Source organism: Orycteropus afer, unplaced genomic scaffold, assembly GCF_000298275.1.
Source record: "Orycteropus afer afer isolate SDZICR_OR568_19922 unplaced genomic scaffold, OryAfe1.0 scaffold00194, whole genome shotgun sequence".
Lineage (NCBI taxonomy): Eukaryota > Metazoa > Chordata > Mammalia > Tubulidentata > Orycteropodidae > Orycteropus > Orycteropus afer.
The window spans coordinates 2,620,585-2,639,680 of record NW_006921781.1 but is presented as its reverse complement, the minus strand read 5'-3'; the positions used below and the strand labels follow the sequence as shown (position 1 = coordinate 2,639,680).

At 38.6% G+C, this 19,096-nt stretch overlaps 2 protein-coding genes across 2 annotated transcripts in view; one reads left to right on the top strand and one right to left on the bottom strand.

The window, feature by feature from the left end:
- NUFIP1 (nuclear FMR1 interacting protein 1) overlaps positions 1-8,215 on the bottom strand; it is an 83,509-nt gene extending 75,294 nt beyond the window's left edge. Inside the window, exons 1-5 of the mRNA XM_007947834.2 lie at positions 7,798-8,215; positions 4,109-4,191; positions 2,477-2,575; positions 1,429-1,491; positions 480-556 (exon numbers count right to left, since the gene is read on the bottom strand). Coding sequence (XP_007946025.1) covers positions 480-556; positions 1,429-1,491; positions 2,477-2,575; positions 4,109-4,191; positions 7,798-8,209 — 734 coding nt within the window. The 5' untranslated portion in view covers positions 8,210-8,215. The remainder of the gene's footprint in view (positions 1-479; positions 557-1,428; positions 1,492-2,476; positions 2,576-4,108; positions 4,192-7,797) is intronic.
- Positions 8,216-8,423: 208 nt separating this feature from the next.
- The window catches only part of GPALPP1 (GPALPP motifs containing 1), a 38,170-nt gene continuing 27,497 nt past the window's right edge, over positions 8,424-19,096 (top strand). The window contains exons 1-2 of the mRNA XM_042781913.1: positions 8,424-8,511; positions 13,673-13,805. Of these exons, the coding sequence (XP_042637847.1) occupies positions 8,424-8,511; positions 13,673-13,805 (221 nt within the window). The remainder of the gene's footprint in view (positions 8,512-13,672; positions 13,806-19,096) is intronic.

Genomic DNA, 19,096 nt, shown 5'->3' with positions numbered 1-19,096 from the left:
TAGGAGAATATGTAGGTTTGGTCACTGGGAAGAGGTAACTATGGGGAGGAAGTGGGAGGGAAGCTGTTGCATTGTGGTAAACTGTGGTCAATGACACGAGACAAAGTATATGTGAACTGCTGTATGGAAAGTGAATTTGCTCTGTAAATCTTCACCCAAATCATTCATTCATTCATTCACTCATTCATTCATTAAGAAAGAAAAGAAAAAGAAACTACATTGGGTTAAAAATAAATAAACTACATTAATAAAAATTGTATTCCTAAACCTCCAAAGAGCAATATTTTCAAAGTCATTATATATCAATTTTGAAGAACAATAAATTTAGGATTAGTCATATTCACTTGACTATGAATATCTGTCAAGTTATAAATGACTGGATTTCCCTTTTCAATTATTATTAGGGCCAGAAAGAATATTTGGAAGCATCTAGCCTTGCCAGAGTAAAAGGGAGTTCTTTCACTGAACTCTTCACTCACTTTCTTCTTTCTTCCCTCCATCTTGCAATCTCCTCTGGAGTGTCTAGCTTGATTTTCCTCGTACCAGGAGCATGCATCTGGGGGGAAAACGTCAGCTTAACATCAGGAAGCAGACAGTATGCTTTCTGACAAAACTCTGAGTATTATCAGAAATAATGGAGACTCTGTGCTCAGTATTAAATTTAGGGACAGAAACAATATTAAACTACCAAATAAGCAGGTTTTATCCACTCTATGACTTTTACTTTAAATAAAACAATTCCTCTTGTATTTAGGCTAGAGTTATGAGTTAGGAAAAAAGGACTAACATAATTTTAGGTATAAAGTAGTTATGTCACACATTTTGTCAAATGAATTAAACATCCAAATCAAAATAGAGGGTGGTAGCTAAATCAACGATTATAACTATCTAAAGCAGCATGGTGTAGTAAAACAAGCATGCAATTTGTCATGAAGAAACTCATGCTCAAAACTCAGTTCTGAACCCTTGGGCAGCTTTTACAAAAATATTTGTTAAATGAGGGCAATATCTAACTACTTTGCATGGCTGTTTGTAAGGGTAAAATTGAATAAGAGGTATACAAATGCCTTTAAAAGTACAAAGCATTCCACAAATGTTACTTATTGTTGTTGTTGTTGTTGTTGTTATGTGCCATCGAGTTGGCCCCGACTCATAGCGACCCCTCCTTGGGTTTCCGAGGCAGTATCACTACGAAAGTAGGATTGCCCAACCTTCCTTCCGAGGAGTGGCTGGTGGGTTTGAACCGCCAGCCTTCTAGTTAGCAGTCAAGTGCTTTAGCCACTATGCTACCAGAGCTCCTGGTAATAATAATACTTATTATTAGGCTACGTAAATAAAGAGAAGCTAAGTTAATAGATCAATGGAATAAAAAGAGCATGTATCAAAAAAAAAAAAAGGGTACAAAATAAACATTTTAAATAAACTTACACTTTTCCAATGGAAATGGACAATCTTCTCATGTGCAGTAAAAGAACAATCTACTTCAGGACACTGTAAGAGTTAAAACAATCAATACTGAATATTTATTTCTCTTATTTTCTGTATTAGATATAACCTACTACCACACATACACATATTATGGCCATATTTACAGTTATCACATCTACATGTTCTAATCACTACATATCTATGTACAGCAAAACAAGTATCACTCTAAATCAACATGTTTAAAAAGGAATGGCATTCTCAAAGTAATAGTATGTTGTTGTTGTTGTTGTTGTTGTCATGTGCCGTGGAGTCGGACCCGACTCATAGCAACCCCTCCTTGGGTTTCTGAGGCAGTATCACTACGGAAGTAGATTGCCCCATCTTCCTTCTGATGAGTAGCTGGCGGGTTTGAACCACTAGCCCTCTGGTTAGCACTCAAGTGCCTTAGGCACTATGCTATCAGAGCTCCTATATATATAGTAATACATATTTATTTCTCTACTTGAGTAAAAGTATGACATAAGCAATGCTGTACTATAATGGGGTTTTCTTGGCTATAATCTTTACAGAAAAATGATTGCCAGGCTGTTCTATGGTGCTGCTGAACGGGTGTGAACCTCCAACCTTTAGGTCAGTAGCCAAATGGTCTAATTAAGGACTATCCTTAGACAGTGTTTGGCCCATAGTAAATTACAGTGATATCTGGTGAAATGGTCAAGGGCATCCTTAAAAGGGAAAGAACTCACAAAGGTACAGAAGGCAACTGGAGGGGAATTCCAGCCCTCTTAAACAGCAGTATAGGCACACAAGTTAAATAGCTGCCAGATCTTCCTTTTTCACTGCCATCTCTCCTATTCCTGAAGCAGTGGGCCCCTCACCTTCAACCTGCAAAGCCCAGGGTCACTGTGCCAGTTCATCAAGTCATCGAATATTTCTATGAAAACTATCAACTTTTACAGAAATAAAGTCTGGAATTTATAGCAAATATATAATTAGAAGGCCATTTTGCTAAATAAATGCCAGGACAACCAAGAAAAAGAAAACCTACTTTTATATGTTCAGACATGTGTTTATCATACTTTTCTTGATTTTTAAAACCACGATCACAGGTGTCACAAAAATAGTGAAAAACTGGTTCCTTTCTTTTCTGCAAACAAAAACAAAAAGGCATTAAACTTTTCTTTAGTCAATGGTAAAAATATAACTACCCATCTAGTAAGACACAGTTTTGATTTTTCATACAATCATTTTATGTGGGAGAATCTTCTGAATACATTTCTAACAAAGAGATGTTCTTGTTTTTTTCTTTTCTTAGCAAATATATTAGGAAAAAGCCAGACACGATAAAAAATTTCAAATAAAAGTATATCTAACACTAACTCTGAGTAGATTTCAAATTGGTAATCTAATGAAGATTTAGTAGTGTTATGTCCACATGATCTAAACTTAAGTATTCAGGGTAAAAATAGCACTTCATCTGTCAGGAAAAATAACCGTATCATGTATTTTTTAAAAAACAACAAAAGTGAAAAAACAATCACTTAAGTAAAGATTAGTTATTTGTTATTCTCCAATTTCTATTTTTATGCTTAAACATAAAACAAAAAAAGATTATTACTATTATAGACTATATAGGAAATGATCTCCAATTGTTAATGTTGAAATTATGTTAATAAATACACTGAACTTGCATAACCAAAATGACAGTGCTCTATTTATTCTAAATTAATAGCACCATTTATTCACTTTAAAATTCAAAGACCCGATTTGTTAACTACATCACGATATAGGAAGCCTTCCTTACAATTCAGTTTCTAAAGTATAACCAAGAATTCTTCTCTTTTATTCGAAATAATGAACAACAATAAAATAATGCAAAAAAAAAAGAATCCTGTACTCAGAAAGAAAAATTTCAGAGATTATTTCATGCATAGAAAAACCGTGAGTTTGGTTTGGTTTGATTTTGGTTTACTGAGTCAATTCTAACTAATTGCAACCCTATAAGATAGAGTAGAACTGCCTCATAGGGTTTCTAAGGGTAAATCTTTATAGAAGCAGACTGTGCCATTTTTCTCCTGCATAGCAGCTGGTAGGTTTGAACAATCATCTGTTAGTTAGAAGCCCAATGCTTTAACCACAGTGCTACCAGCGTTCTTTTAATGCTGAGGATGACTACATACAAACTATTTCAAATTTAAAACAATAAACTTAGTTTTACTTGCATTATAATAAAGAGAAACTAAAGGAATTGTATTTTCTTTTGGTACAGAAATATCATTTCCTAAAAGATCCTCCTGTGTTAACAATTTTTAAATTTTTCACTTTTCTTCTTCTCCCTAAATTTCTTCCTTCCTCTTCCAATCTGCTAGTAATATTATTTCTGATTTTATCAGGGTTTTAACAATACTTACATTGTTCTATAATCATAATTCTCTGTTATTTTTACTCTTGATTGTATACTGAAATGTATTCAATGCTTTTTATTAGTCCTTTTTGTACAATTTCTCCATTTTTTTTCTCAAACAGATTTTGATTAAAGCTTTTTTGTACAGGTAAGATGCTATATATTCTACCATATCAGTAATGGAGGCAAAACACTGAGACAGTTATGACAGTAATGAAAGATATGAAAAAGTGACATAGGACCAAAGTATCACATCCAAGAATATCTTAAAAATACCTTTTTCTTCTGTTTTCTACTGGGAGAGAAGTTGAAATCATTGAAGTTTGCATCATATTTTCGTGGAAAAAAAGAATGTTTAACTGAAAAAACAAAAAGCAATCCATCAATGTTTGCAAATATACAATTATTTAAAATTTTACTTGTGAAAGAATGTTATAAAAACCTGAGTAAAAACACTGCTAAACTAGCCCTTCTAGGAAGAACAATAGCTCAAATTCAAATAAATCAACAAAGATAAGACTAGTCTACCAAATGAACACTTTTCAAATGAATAAACATTGACAAGATTACACATCCCTATTTAGGCATCTAAGTACAGAAATGGACAATCTAACGGATGAAATTCCTTGCAGTTATTTCAAATATTAAAATTTAAACAATGAAATCCCTGATACAGCTCATTCAGTATCAATTTAATACCAAGAAAACAGAACTTTGTAAAATACATCTTCGCTCAAATCCTGCTGCCTTTTCCCATTATCACTGCCATCAACCAACTCAGAAACCCTGATCTTTCACCTGGATCACTGTGACAGCCTCCTAAATTAAACTGCCTTCTGGTTCTTAAGCCCTCTCATGTCCAACAGATCTTGCACAATGGCACCACAAAAATGACTCCAATCATGTCACTACCCTGTTCAAAAATCTGCAAATGGCATCCTAGAGTCCTCCAATGAAATTCCAGCTTATTTTCTCACCCTACTCTTCCCCATATCCACCTCTGCCCCCCACTCATGACAACCCCATACATAACAGAATAAAATGTTGCCCCATCCTGCACCACCCCCACAATCAGCAGCGGACTGGACTATTGTTATCCATAGGGTTCTCACTGGCTTATCCTCAGAAATAGACTGCCAGAACTTCCTTCCTAATCTGTCTTAGTCTAGAAGCTCCACTGAAAGCTGTTCAGCATCATGGCATCATGCAAATCTCCACTGGAGGATCACTGGCTAGGACTCAAACCCAGGTCTCCTGCAGGGGATGCAAGAATTCTACCACCACCGCCCTCTCAGTCACACGAGAACACTGCAATCTACTGACCTCACTATGTACTGACATCTCTGCTTCTACACAGAAAGTACATCTTCCCAGGGGGCAGGCTTGCATAGGAAAGAGGACTATGGGAAGAGGTAACTACAGGGAGGAAGTGGGAAAGGAGCTGTTACACTGTGGAGAATTGCTGTTAAAGTCATGAAACAAAATGTATATGAACTGCTATATGGAAAATGAATGTGCTCTGTAAACTTTCATCCAAATCACAATAAAAATTAAAAAAGAAAGTGTATCTCCCCAAATCCTATACATCTCCAAAGACACTTCTTTCAAACCTTTTCCCAATTTCCTCTGCACTCTGAAAATCTTTTATATGCCTCCATCAAGGAGCTAGGAGCTCTGGTAGCATAGTGCCTAAGGTACTTAACTGCTAACCAGAAGGCTTGCGGTTCAAACCCACCAGCCAATTCTTGGAACGAAGGTGGGACAATCTACTTCTGTAGTGATACTGCCTCGGAATCCAAGGAGTGGTTGCTATGAATCAGGACCAACTCGATGGCAGTGACTTTGGTTTGGTTTTAGTTTATCAAGTGCTGAAGAGCAAAGACATCTCTTTGAAGACTAAGGTGTGCCTCACCCAAGCGATGGTATTTTCAATAGCTTTATGAAGCTGGTGGTTCAAACCCAGCAGCCACTCCTTGGAAGGAAGACTGGGCAATCTACTTCCATAGTGATATATCACCTCAGAAACCCAAGAAAGGGTCACTAAGAGTCGGATCTGACTAGATGGCAGTTAGTTTGGTTTTGGGTTTTATATGCATGTGAAAGCTGGACATTGAATAAGGAAGACCAAAGAAGAGTTGATGCTTGTGAGTTGTGGTGTTGGTGGAGAATACTGAAAGTACCACGGATTACCAGAACGAACAAATCTGCCCTAGAAGAAGTGCAGCCAGAATGCTCCTTGGAAGCCAGAATGGTCAGACTTCGTCTCACCTAATTTGGTCATGTCATCAGAAGGGACCATTCCCCGTAAAAGGATATCATGCTTGGTAAAGTGGAGGGACAGCAAGAAAGGAGAAGGGCCTCAATAAGATAGACTGCAGTAGCTACAATGATGGGCTCAGGTATCAAGAATAGTGAGGCTGGTGCAGGACTAAGCAGTGTTTCACTGTGTTCTACAAAAGGTCACTGTGAGTCGGAGCCTACTTGATGGCACCCAACAACAACAACAACATCACCAGTCACACTGAATTGTGATTTGTATTTCTAAAACTTTATCACCTGGCTTAGGGACTATCTTAGTCACATTCATATACCTACCATATGAATGTATACTGTATGAACACTGATTAGGTATGTTTTTGAATTCCATTTCACCTAAATGGAATTTCACACAGAGATAATCATTTTAAATTAACTATCTTCTGGCTTTAAACATGATCTATACACTGATGGAGCTCTGGTGCCATCGTGGATAAGATACTTGACTGCTAACCAGAAGGTCATCAGTTCAAACCAACCAGCTGTTTTGCGGGAGGAAGATGGGCCAATCTACTTCCATAAAGATTTACAGCCTTCAAAACCCAATGGGGATCGTTATGAGTTAGAAACAACTCAATGACAGTGAATTTAGTTTTGGTTTTTTTTAATATGCTGAAATTCACAGCTCCACACACATCTCCCTTGAAAGTACAGACTCATCACTAACAACCCACTCAGTAACTCTATTTGACACTAATATCTTCCAAACTCAATTCAGGGCCTTTCTTTCCAAATCTGTTCCATCCACCTTCTTCCCCATCTCATTTCTTTTTGTCTTATAAGTCACCCTTGTCACTTCTTTATATCACACTCCACGTGGAATCCTTTAGCAAATCATATGAACCCTACCTTTAAAATATACCTACAAGTTGACTTATCACCTCTAGAGCTCTACCCTGGTCCTATCTCTCACCTGGATAATTCAACTAACTCTCTTACAGTCATTTTCTAACACACCAGCCAGATTAAACCTTTTAAAACAAAAATCAAATGTCCCTCCCTTGCACAAAACCTGTCAATGGCTACCCATCTCACAAGGGTAAAAGTCAAACTCCATTAAGGTCTACAAGGCCCTTTAAGGTCAGCCTTCTTCCTTCATTTTCTGCCACTCTACTACAGACTCTGTCCTCTCTGGCTACACTGGTCTCGTCCATTCTATTTTACAACATTTGCTTCAAGGCTTTTGCACTTGCCTATATCCCTCTTCCCCCAGATACATCCATAGCTCTGGTCCCTGATGTCTTCACTCAAACGTCACTTTTCTAATGAGGCTGCCCCTGTCATTCCATTTAAATCTGTTCTACCTATCATTCTTTATTGCTTCATCTCTTTCCATACCAATCTTTATCTTCTAATATAACAATCCAAGCATTTTGTTCAAAGTCTGTGTTCCCGTATCAGGGAAATGTTACCTCCATAAAGACAAAGATTTTTGTATGTTTTGTTTACTGCTATACTCCCAGTTCCCATTACATAGTTGGAATCCAATAAAAGCCTGTTAAAATAAATGCGGGGATAACATTCCAGTCGGACGCAGTGTGGGGCGATAATGACCAGACTCCAAGAGTTAAGAGAATAACCAGAAGTAGAGAGAAGAAATAGGAAAGGGAAGAAGGGTGAGAGTGATACTACGAGGAAAAACAGCATACCAGGAGTGTTGTGGGGCTTCTGATGCTGGGGAAAAGTATCAGAAGACTGTCTCCAGCACCACGATGTCGAAGCTTGGCAATTCCAGGAAGGCTGGACGTTGAGTCGAGGCTGAGAATCAACAGGGTACTGGGCGTCGAAGGGGGGCTGTGCCCCAGGAAGAAGCTGGGCGTCGAAGGGGGGCGGCGCCACGGGGAGTGCCTGGGCCTTGCGGGGGAGCTGCGCCTCCGAGAAAGGCTCTAATGCAGCCGTGGAAGGAGACGACGAAGGAGGTTGCGGCGGCCGCATCATTGCCCAGGGCATCCAGTTGTCTGGCATCAGGGCAGTGTCACTCAGAGGCCCCAACGTGGGAGTCAACTCCGGGGGTGGAAACCATCCCGAAGGGGTCACGAAACCACTAGCCGGTTCAGCCATGCGACTCACCAGGTCTTGCCCGAGAATGTGGAACAAGATTGTAGCGTCACTTCCGTTACGTTAATTACATGCCATAGCCAGTCACAAGTCGATACGTCATTTGTCCGCACCGGAAAAGCTTCTAGCTTTGGCGGCGGATTTGCAGCCTGCCTCTTGGTTAGGTCTGATTCTGCACTGAAAAATTTGTGTCCGTAATTAGGTTCCGCCGCCGCATATGGCGAGAGACTTGATCGGTCCGGCGCTTCCGCCCGGCTTTAACGCTCGCGGGACAGCGGAAGACAAGGAGAGGGACCCGAGTCCGGGTAAGCAGAGGCGCGACCCTTGCCCACTACCCGTGTTTGCCACCTCCTTGGCCCTACCCAGCTCTGTGAGGAGAAGCCTGGGAGGATGGAGAAGTAGAGAGCAGTCGCTGCCAAATTTCCCTCCTAAGCCCTACCAGTGGGGAGGGGATAGTGCGGGCTCCTCAGAAAGCAAGGTGCGTTGCTCATACTTAGGCTTGGTAATCGTTATTAATGATGATGTACTCTTATTTAGCGCTTAATGTGAGACAAACGCTGTACTGAACGGTTGCCACACAGTCCGTCATTTACTCCTAGGAGCTAGGTAAAGATTGTTTATTGTCATTCTCTCTTTCCAAACGGGGAACCCGAGGCTCCGACGGGTGCCCAGATCACATAGCTAGTAAATGCCGGAGCCCGAATTAGAACAATGGAGCCAGTGCCCCTAACCACTGTTTCATATTTATTGCCTTCTTATGTCCAAGACCCTTGACTCTCACAGAAGATTCTTTGCTCTCTAGGGACCTGTTCCCTAACCTCCCATTATGTCATTGCGTGACACAGACGAACGCGTGCCCAGTGTTCAGATTTCTGTACAGTTCTTCGATGCTGTATGTCCTTTCTAGTCTCATTCCTTTTGCACGTCTTGACAAAACTGACAGATTCTTACCCATCTTTCAAGGCTCCAATTTAGCTGTCACCTCATTGAAGCCTTTCTAAACTCTCCCAAGCATTGTCACACCTGCCTTTTTACCCATGAGGTTTTTCCCCTACTTAATTCCATCTTCAATATTTAGTACACTGTATTTGAATTGTTTGTCAGTATAAGTCTCCACCACTGCACTGTGGTCTTCTAACCTTAACACATAGTAGGCACTTGATACTTGCCAGGTAACTTCTTCTCAGACTCCTCCATGTATATTTATCTCCTTTAGTGTTTGTTCTAAATAGAAGACTGAGATTGACACCGTAACTGGAGAAAAGTAAAACTAAAAAAAAAAAATCTACTTTTTAAAAGTAAAATCTACTTCCATAAAAGTAACTCTTTCATTTCTAACTCTAATTTTTGCCCTTTACCCCAAGGCCATGCTTCTGCCTAGAGATTTTTGTTTGAGGTCCCATTACCCTTATTTAAAAAAAAAAAAAAAAAAGTTGATTTTGACTCATTCTGGTTTGCCAAATCCCTTTCCCACTGTGCCACCAGGGCTCCTTCATTTCCCTTATAGCCATTTAAAAAGCCATGATCTAATGATGCAGTGGTTAAAGCGCTTGACTGCTAACTGTAAGGTCAGTGGTTCAAGCCAACCACCACGAAAAAGACAGCTTCTGTAAAGATTATAGCCTTGGAAACCCTGTGAGGAAGTTCTGCTCTGTCCTGTAGTCGGAATCCACTCGTCAGTGGATCTTTGTTTTAGTGAGGAAGATTCCATTCAGCTAAGGTTGAGGAAAAATGTGATTAGCCAAGTTACCTAGTTGGGTTCTTTGATGTGTGTTGTTTCCATTTCACCATGTTTTCTAATTTTAATCCAAGGCAGGATTGGCATGAGTAACCACCATGTCCCAAATAAATTTATTATGATCCAGTTTGATCATTTTACCAGCGGTTACTTCAGGTACCTCTTTCTCTGTCCACTCTCTTCTCCTTGGTTCTTTTATTATCTCCTTTCTCTCCTTCTCCTTCTTTCTTATTCTTTAAGCTCTTAACACATTATGCCTGTGAACGTGTGTCTTCCTCTCTACCCTGAAGGAGCTTTCACTTCAACCAACCTCAATGCTAAAAAGATCTTTAGTGGGTATTTTTTGAATGACTTCCCCCTTTTAACAAACACGATATCTTGCACTGAGTTAACCATTTTTAGTACATTATCTTTCATGTATAATTCATTTACTTCCTTACCTCTTGTGACAGTTGGAGCTGTGTGACAACTTGGCTGGATCCCACTCCTGGTACCAAATGTGTTAGACTGGGTTCTCTAGAGAAACAGAAACCAGCAAAGCTTATAAACTGCTGATCTAAAACAGATCTCAAAAATTCTGCAGATATAATTTGTTATTACATTGTTCTTTTATTCATGTTATTCTATCTTTGACTTTTAAGAAGTTTATGGGTATCAGTATCTTTGACATATTTTTTCATTTTCTTGGCTTCTGATGAAATTTAGGATTTTTTTTTAACCTTTTTGTGAAGTACAGTAAACAAACAGAAAAGTGTACATATGAAAATCCACAGATTAATAAACTTTCACTATTATCTTGACTTATATAACAGTATAGATTAGTTTTTGCATGCTTTTAAAGTACTTAAGATGTAAAAATTAAAGCTCTTAACTTTTCCCCAAAACCTGCTCCTCTCCTAGTCTTCACTATCTTGGGAGTTCTGGTGGCGTAGTATCTAAGGCATTTGATTGCTAACCAGAAGGCTAGCAGTTCAAACCCACCAGCCACTCCTTGGAAGGAAGGTTGGGCAATCTACTTCTGTAGTGATGCCACCTCAGAAACCCAAAGAGGGGTCGCTATGAGTCGGGAATGACATTACCATCCCTCTGGCTTGCCAATCAGGCCAACAATCTAAAAATCACCCTCAGCTCTTCTGTTTTTGCTCTCATCTCTCATCTCCAGATGATTAGTGAGTACTCTTTACTCTTCCTTCAAATTTTATTGCAAATGTAACCATTTTTAATCAGCTTTCTGACTCATCTCCTCTGACCCCTTGTCTATTGTCCACTAGCAGTTTTGTTTTGTTTTCTTGAAAAGGTAGCTCAGATCATGCCCTTCCATACTTAAAACTTCCCATGGCTGCCTGTTGTAATTAACTAAAGTCCAAACTTCTTACCATAACCTGTTCTAGCATTTATTACTTACTGTGTGCCAGCTAAATACAGTGTTAAATGCGAGTATTAACTAGTTTAATCTTCACAACAACTCTATAATGTTGGAATTATTATTAACCTCACTTTGAAGACGAAGGAAATAACACAGGAAGGTTAAATAACCTATTCAGATCACACAACTGGCATGTGGCTGAACTGGAATTCACAGTCAGGGAGACCAGCTCAAAAGTACACATTCAATTTGTACCATTCAGTTTCATTTTCTTTGCTCACTTTGCTTTAATCATACTGGCCATTTTGTCCCTCAAGCACATCAAGCTTGTTCCTCCATAGGACTTTTGCACTAGCTTTTCCTCTTTCCGGAATGCTTTCTTCTCAGACAGTTGCGTGGCCACTGGCATCTCATCATGTGTGTCTCTATTCAAATGCCCTCTTCTCAGTGAAGCCTTCCCTTATGACTGTATTTAAAATTACCGTACCACATGTCCACACTCACCTTTTTCCTGTTTTCATAATAGCACTTTAACCATCTAGACTGATTTTATATTCTTTTTATGTTTGTTTCTGAAGAAGCATTTACTCAATAAATGTTTATTGCATGTGGATGTTCACTATTTGTTGAATGTTGATTAGTATGGTAGTTAAGGATATGGCTTAAAAATCAAGCTGTCTCAGCTTCACTATTTAGTATCTGAAGCTGAGCAAGTTATTTATTCTTTCTGTGCCTCAGTTTTTTGACTGATAAAATAGAAATAATAGCATCTCCCTAATAAGGTTGTTAAGGCACTGTGGTGGCATAGTAGAAAAGGCATTGGGCAGCTAACCAGGTCAGTGGTTCCAACCCACCAGCTGCTCTGCAGAAGGAAGATGGAGCAGTCTACTTCCATAAAGATTTACAGTCTCGGAAACCCACCGGGGGTTGCTATGAATTGAATTTGACTCAATGACAGTGAGTTTTGCTTACAATAAGGTTGTTGTCAGCAGTAAATAGGTTAAATGCTTGTTTTTTTTTTTTCTTTTTTTCTTTTTATTGTGATTTGCATGAAAGTTTACAGAGCAAATTCATTTTCCAAATAGCAGTTCATACACATTTTGTTTCATGACTTTGAGGGTAATTCCCCACAATGTAACAACTCTCTTCCCACTTTCTCCCTGTAAGTTCTTCTTTCCTGTGTTCTTCTTTCCTGAACTATCTCCCTGTACAAATACTACCCTTCTGTTCTTTCATGATTGAACATTCTACGGAGTGTTATCTATTTGATATAAATGTTCAACATATATGCCTGTTTTTTGTTTGGCTGGAAGCCATGGGAGTGAGTGAGTTCAATTCCAGACCTGAAGGGTAACTAGGAGCTATAGTCTTGCAGGTCTTACCAGGCTCTGTCAGACCAGCAAACTTATCTTTTTTATGATCTTAAGTTTTGTTCCACAGTGTTCTCCCACTCTATCCAGGATTTCCTGCACTGATCCCTTTCCAAGTGGTTGACAGTGGTAGCCAGATACCATCTAGTTCTGGTCTCATGGTCATATAGGCTGAAGATCGCGTGGTCACTAGTCCCTTGGACTAATTGTTTCCATGCATCTCTGCTTTTTTTATTCTTCTTTGCTCTGGATGATGAGAGACCCATCTCTCGGCATTTAAATGGCTGCTTGCAAGCTTTTAAGACCCCAGTCACTACTCACTAAAGTAGGATGTAGGACAATGTTTTTGTGTAGTATGTTATGCCAGTTGAACTTGATGTCCCCTGCAACCATGGTCCCGAACAGTGCAACCTCTTCTATGTCTCTCTGTTAATGAGCAGTAAAATTTAGAGTCACTATAATTTTATTCTTAAAAGTCATCTTGAAAAGAAAACTAGTAAGCATAGTGATGCTAGTAAAGATATCTTTTTAGAAGTAGTGATTCAGAATAGATCATTTTGATTCATGATGTGTTAGAGTATGGAATAGCACATTTGTTGTTAGGTTAACTATGACATAAATATGTCTGCCATATGTTGTTTATAAGAAAACAGTCATGAAACTCATTTGGCAAGTACACCAACCAATACAACAACTATATGTCATTGAGGGAATTATATGCTATTCTTAAATTTATAAATTTGAAAATTAACAAAGTTCATGTGAATATCCTGGTTGTAGTATATAAGACATGATTTCTGCATTCTTGGAACTTACAATGTAATTGGGAAGGCAAAACTACATATACAAAACATTTTCAAATGATGGGAAGATTCATAGTGAATGAGACAGCCAGGGCTACAAATTGCAGAAAGGAAAGTGAGAAATATCTGCTAAAGGGGTCATTGGAGCAGTTGTGATTAGTTACGACATACACAATGAATCCTCTTCAGTTGCAGGACCGGCTTTGCCACCTAATTATAAAAGCAGTAGTTCAGATTCATCAGACAGCAATGAGGATAGCAGTTCTTTGTATGAAGAAGGAAATCAAGAGTCTGAAGAAGATGACACTGGTCCAACTGCAAGGTATGTCACTTACTTAAATGATAAACCAAGCTGCAAACCTGGCATAAGTTGGCTGGAGAGACAGCTGGTAAGGGTATGTCAGATCTGTACACAGCACAGGAAGAAATCTTTTCACGTGGCATTTTATCATGAACTCGCTTTTTATAGAAAAATGTATTCTAGTAATGTATGCTGTTGTTATTGTTAGGTGCTGTCAAGTTGGCTCTGACCCATAGCAACCCTGTGTACAACAGAACAAAGCAATGCTAGTAATGTATAGCTATGATAAGACTGGGAATTGCATGTTTCTTATCTAAAGAATTTTTCCTTAAGATATTATTGAAGTGGCTAAACTATAAAATTTCTTTTTAAAAATTATATATGTAGTGTGTGTTTTTTTATTTAAGTAAATGAAAAATTTTCTTGTAACTAGATTTCTTTTTATTTTCTGTTGTTTTTGAAAATATACACAAAAACATACATCAATTCAATAGTTTCTATATGTACAATTTAGTGACATGACATTCTTCAAGCTGTGCAACCATTGTCACCCTGCTTTTTAGAGTTGTCCCTCCCCATTAACATAAAGTCACTGTACCCTATATTTCCTATCTAATCTTTGAAGTTGCTGTTGTTGATTTGATCCCATATATATAGATCTTAAAGGACTACAGTGCTCAAGAGAGACATTGTTTACTAGTTAAGCTAAACTATTACTTGGTTTAAAGAAAACTTCAGGGGATGTTTTTGGTTTAAGGTTTAAAGATTATCTCAAGGCAGTAGATTCAGGGATTCAGTCAGCCTCCATGGCTCAGGAAGACCAGCTTCTGTGAGAATTTGGAATTATATTCTGCATTTTGATCAGAATTCTTCTATAGAGTCTTTGATCAAAATGTTCAGTAATGGTAGCCAGGCACCATCCAGTTCTTCTACTCTCATGGCAAAGGAGGCAGTTGTTCATGAAGGCAGTTCCATATATTCCTCCTATTCTTGACTCCTTCCTCTGTTGCAGACTGGATTTCTTTTATAATCTAGCCTTACCATGGACCCACATCAAGTCTTATTTTGATGCATTAAGATTTATGAGACAGAAATAGCAACTTAAAATGCTTCCTTAAGTGAATCTAAAAGTAAAAGTCATAAATTTTTTACTCAAAAATATCTAGGGAATTTTCAAAACTTCATTGAGTAGAATTTTTAATACCATAGAAAATAGAAGAAACTGATATATTATTGTGGTAAAGAAATAACTAATATCTGACTATTAGACTAAAAATAAATTCCATGAAAATTAAGGGAGCATGGACTTCCAGTAAGATGGTGGAATAAGCAGTTAAGCTACACAGACCCTCTTCAAAAAAGAAATGAAAAACCAGTTGACAGAGATACAGAAGATAATCCTGGAGCCCTGAGCTTTAAAAGGAAGTATACAGAAGTGGATTAGGCACCAACTAGTGGAAAAACCACCCCCAAGAGGCAGGAAGTGGGGAAAAGAAAAGCTGGGTGACCACAGACCGAGCGGCAGGGATCCAGGTAAGGTGAGGGACACAGGCCCCACCCCCAAGAGGCAGGTAGCGGGGGGAGAAAAGCCAGGCAAACACAGACCGAGCAGCAGGGATCCAGGCAAGGGGAGAGACCTTTTTGCTTTACTTATTCAATCTATATGCTGAGCAGATAATCCAAGAAGCTGAACTATATGAAGAAGAATGTAGCATCAAGATTGGAAGAAGAGTCATTAACAACTTACAATACGCTGATGACACAGCTTTGTTTGCTGAAAGTGAGGATGACTTGAAGCACGTACTGATGAAGATTGAAGAATACAGTCTGCAGTATGAATTACATCTCAATATAAAGAAAACAAAAATCCTCACAATAAGCATCAGGATAAATGGAGAAAAGATTGAAGTTGTCAAAGATTTCACATTGCTTGGTTCTATAATCAATGCCAATGGAAAGCAGCAATCAGGACATCAGATGACGTATAGCACTGGGCAAGTTGCCTGCAAAGGACCTCTTTCAAGTGAGGAGGAGCAGAGATGTCTGCTTGAGGACGTGCCTCGTACAAGCCATGATATCATATGCATGTGAGAGCTGGACAATGAATAAGGAAGGCCAAAGAAGAGTTGATCTTTTGAGTTGTGGTGCTAGTGAAGAATGCTGAAAGTGCCATGGACTGCTAAAATACCTAACAAATCTGTCCTGGAGGAAGTGCAGCCAAAATGCTCCTTGGAAGTGAGAATGGCTAGACTTCGTCTCACTTACTCTGGTCATGTTATCAGAAGCGACCATGTTACCAGAAGGATATCATGTTTGGTAAAGTGGAAGGTCAACGAAAGAGGGGAAGGCCCTCAATGAAATAAATTGACACAGTGGCTGTGGTATAGCAGGGATCATGGAGCTGGTACAAGACCAGGTGGTGGTTCATTCTGCTGTGTGTAGGGTTGCTATGAGTTGGAGACAACTCAATGGCACCTAACAGCAATAGTAGAAAAATTGGAATGAAAACAATGAGTGTGGAGATGGATGGAGCTGCGGACTGTCAGCTACTCTGACAGCACCAAGAGCCTGAATATTTCCAAGTGGTATTGGAACCTGAGAATTGACCTAAAGATCAGCCCTGGTCACCAAGGGCTGCAGGAACTACTGCACTGGTGGCTGATGACTAGGAAGGGAAACAGCACAGAAGGAGACAACCTGAGCTGTGGACTTTCAGCTGTCTGGAGTGTAATATTTTATTTTGATAGTTTACAAGAGACAGCTGTTCTGGATATTTCAAGTGACTGAGGGAGCCGCCATTTTGAATGTTTACAGGTAGCGGCCATTATCGATATTTAAAGTGACTGAGGGTGCAGCCATTTGGAATGTTTACCAGTGGTGGCCATTTTGGATATTTAAAGTGACAGCATTCTCATTTGGATTCCAGGGACCTAAGAATAGGCTCTGTTTGCCAAGGACAGCAGGGACATACAGTAGGCTGACAACAGGAAAGGAGACAAGTGGTGAGTGTAGAAGTGCTGCCAACTAGTGAATAGAGGAGCACAGTACCCTGCTTACATAGATAACATCCAAACAAAAACAAAAATTATGGGCAAGTCACTCCAATATACAATCACCAATTAAATGTAAACACAAAAATGTCACAATGCCTCAGAAACAACAGAGCATCACAGTCCACGCAAAGAAGCAGTATAAAACAGGAGAAACAAGAGACTAGGATACAGACCCAGAATACATCCCTAAGAAAGAAGCAGCCTTAGAACTCCATGATAAGGAATTCGAAAGAATTAGATTTAGGTACCTTCAATGGAGAAAAACACACAGAATACCCTAGAATAATTTCAAAAGACAATACAAGAACAAAATGACAAAATAAATGAAAAATTAGAAGTGATTCAAAATCTACAGGTAGATTTCCAGAAGGTTAATACTAAAATTCAGAAATAGATGACACTGAAAGGACAGAGGAGTAGAATTGAATCGATAGAAGGCAGAATTAGTGAGATTGAAGATAAATGCCTGAATGCTTCTTTGGAAAGGAATCAGTCAGAAAAATGATCAAAACAAAATGAAGAAAGCCTAAGATTCATGTGGGATACCATCAAAAGGAATAACCTACATTTAATTGGAATTCAGAACAGGAAGAGATAAAGAAAACCAGAGAAAATTGTTGAAGATTTGTTGGAAGAGAATTTCCCTGGAAAGATGAAAGATGAGACTATATCCATTCAGTTAGTCCAACAAACCCCAAACAGGATAGACCTCAAAAGAAAATCACCAAGACATGTCATCATCAAATTCATCAAAACCAAAGATAAAGAATCCTGAAAGCAGCACAAGAAAAACAAAAAGTAACCTACAAGGGACAACCAATAAGACTAAGCTTGGCTTTCTCAGCAGAAACCATGCAGGCCAAAAGGCAATAGGATGGTATATATAAAACCCTGAAAGAGAAAAATTTCCAACCAAGAATTATGTACCCAGCAAAACTATCCCTCAAATATGATGGTGAAATTAGGACCTTTCCAGATAAGCAGAAATTAAGGGAATTTGTTAAAACCAGACGAACCTTACAAGAAATGCTAAAAGGAGTCCTTTGGACAGAGAACCAACAGCAGCAAACAACTGACCGTTAACACACATGATGAGATAACCCAGAAACCAACTCAGTTATGGAAGTATCCAAAATAAGTAAGCCTACAGGATTGTAAACAGGGAACCAGAGACATCAATTGACAAATGAGGACAACTACAAACCAAAAAGAGGGAAAAAATTGTGTAGTTACAGAACTTCTAAATGGTAGGGAACTCACGACAACTGCAAGATAGAACTAACTGTTCTAAACTTGGGAAGAAAATTATAAATCATAGGATGACTTCAAAGAAATACGATAAACCTTTACATCAAAATTAAAAAAAAAACACAGCATAAATATTTAGCAAATACGAAAACAATAGCAACAAAGGAAGTGATAATATGATTCATAAACAAAATGAGCTCAGCACAGAAAATTATATGGAACAAAGAAATCAGCTACACGACAAATCCACAAAACAAAATGACAGCAACAAATTCATACTTGTCAATAATTACACTGCCAAAAGAGTCAAAAGAGAACCTACAGATTGGGAAAAAATATTTGGTAATAACATATCTTACAAGGGACTTATCACTAAAATTTATAGAAGACTCCAACACTTCAACAACAAAAAGATTAACAATCAAATTAAAAAATGGGCAGAAGACATGAATAGACAATTTACCAAAGAGGATATTAAGGCAGACAGCAAATACATGAAGGAATGCTCACGATCATTTGCCATCAGAGAGGTGCAAATAAAAACAATGAGATACCATCTCACCCCAGCACTAATGTCAAAGCTCAACAAGACAGAAAATATAAATACTGGTGAGGATGTGAAGAGGTTGGGACTCATACACTGCTGGTGGGACTGTAAAGTGATACAACCACTGTGAAAAGCAGTTTGGTGATTCCTTAAGAAGTGAGAGCCAGGACAAGAACCGATATATGCACACCCATGTTCATCACAGCACTATTTACAATAGCAAAAAGATGGCGACAACCTAGATGCCCATCAACAGAAGAATGGACATCCAAGCTATGGTACATAAACACAGTGGAATACTATGCCACACCAAAGAATAATGTAGAATCTGCACAACACCACGTAACATGGATGAAGTTGGAGGACATTATGCTGAGTGAAAAAAGTCAATCACAGAAGGACAAATAAAGTGTTAGTTTATTATTGTAAAAAGTCAAGGAAAGGTTTATATATGGAAGGATACT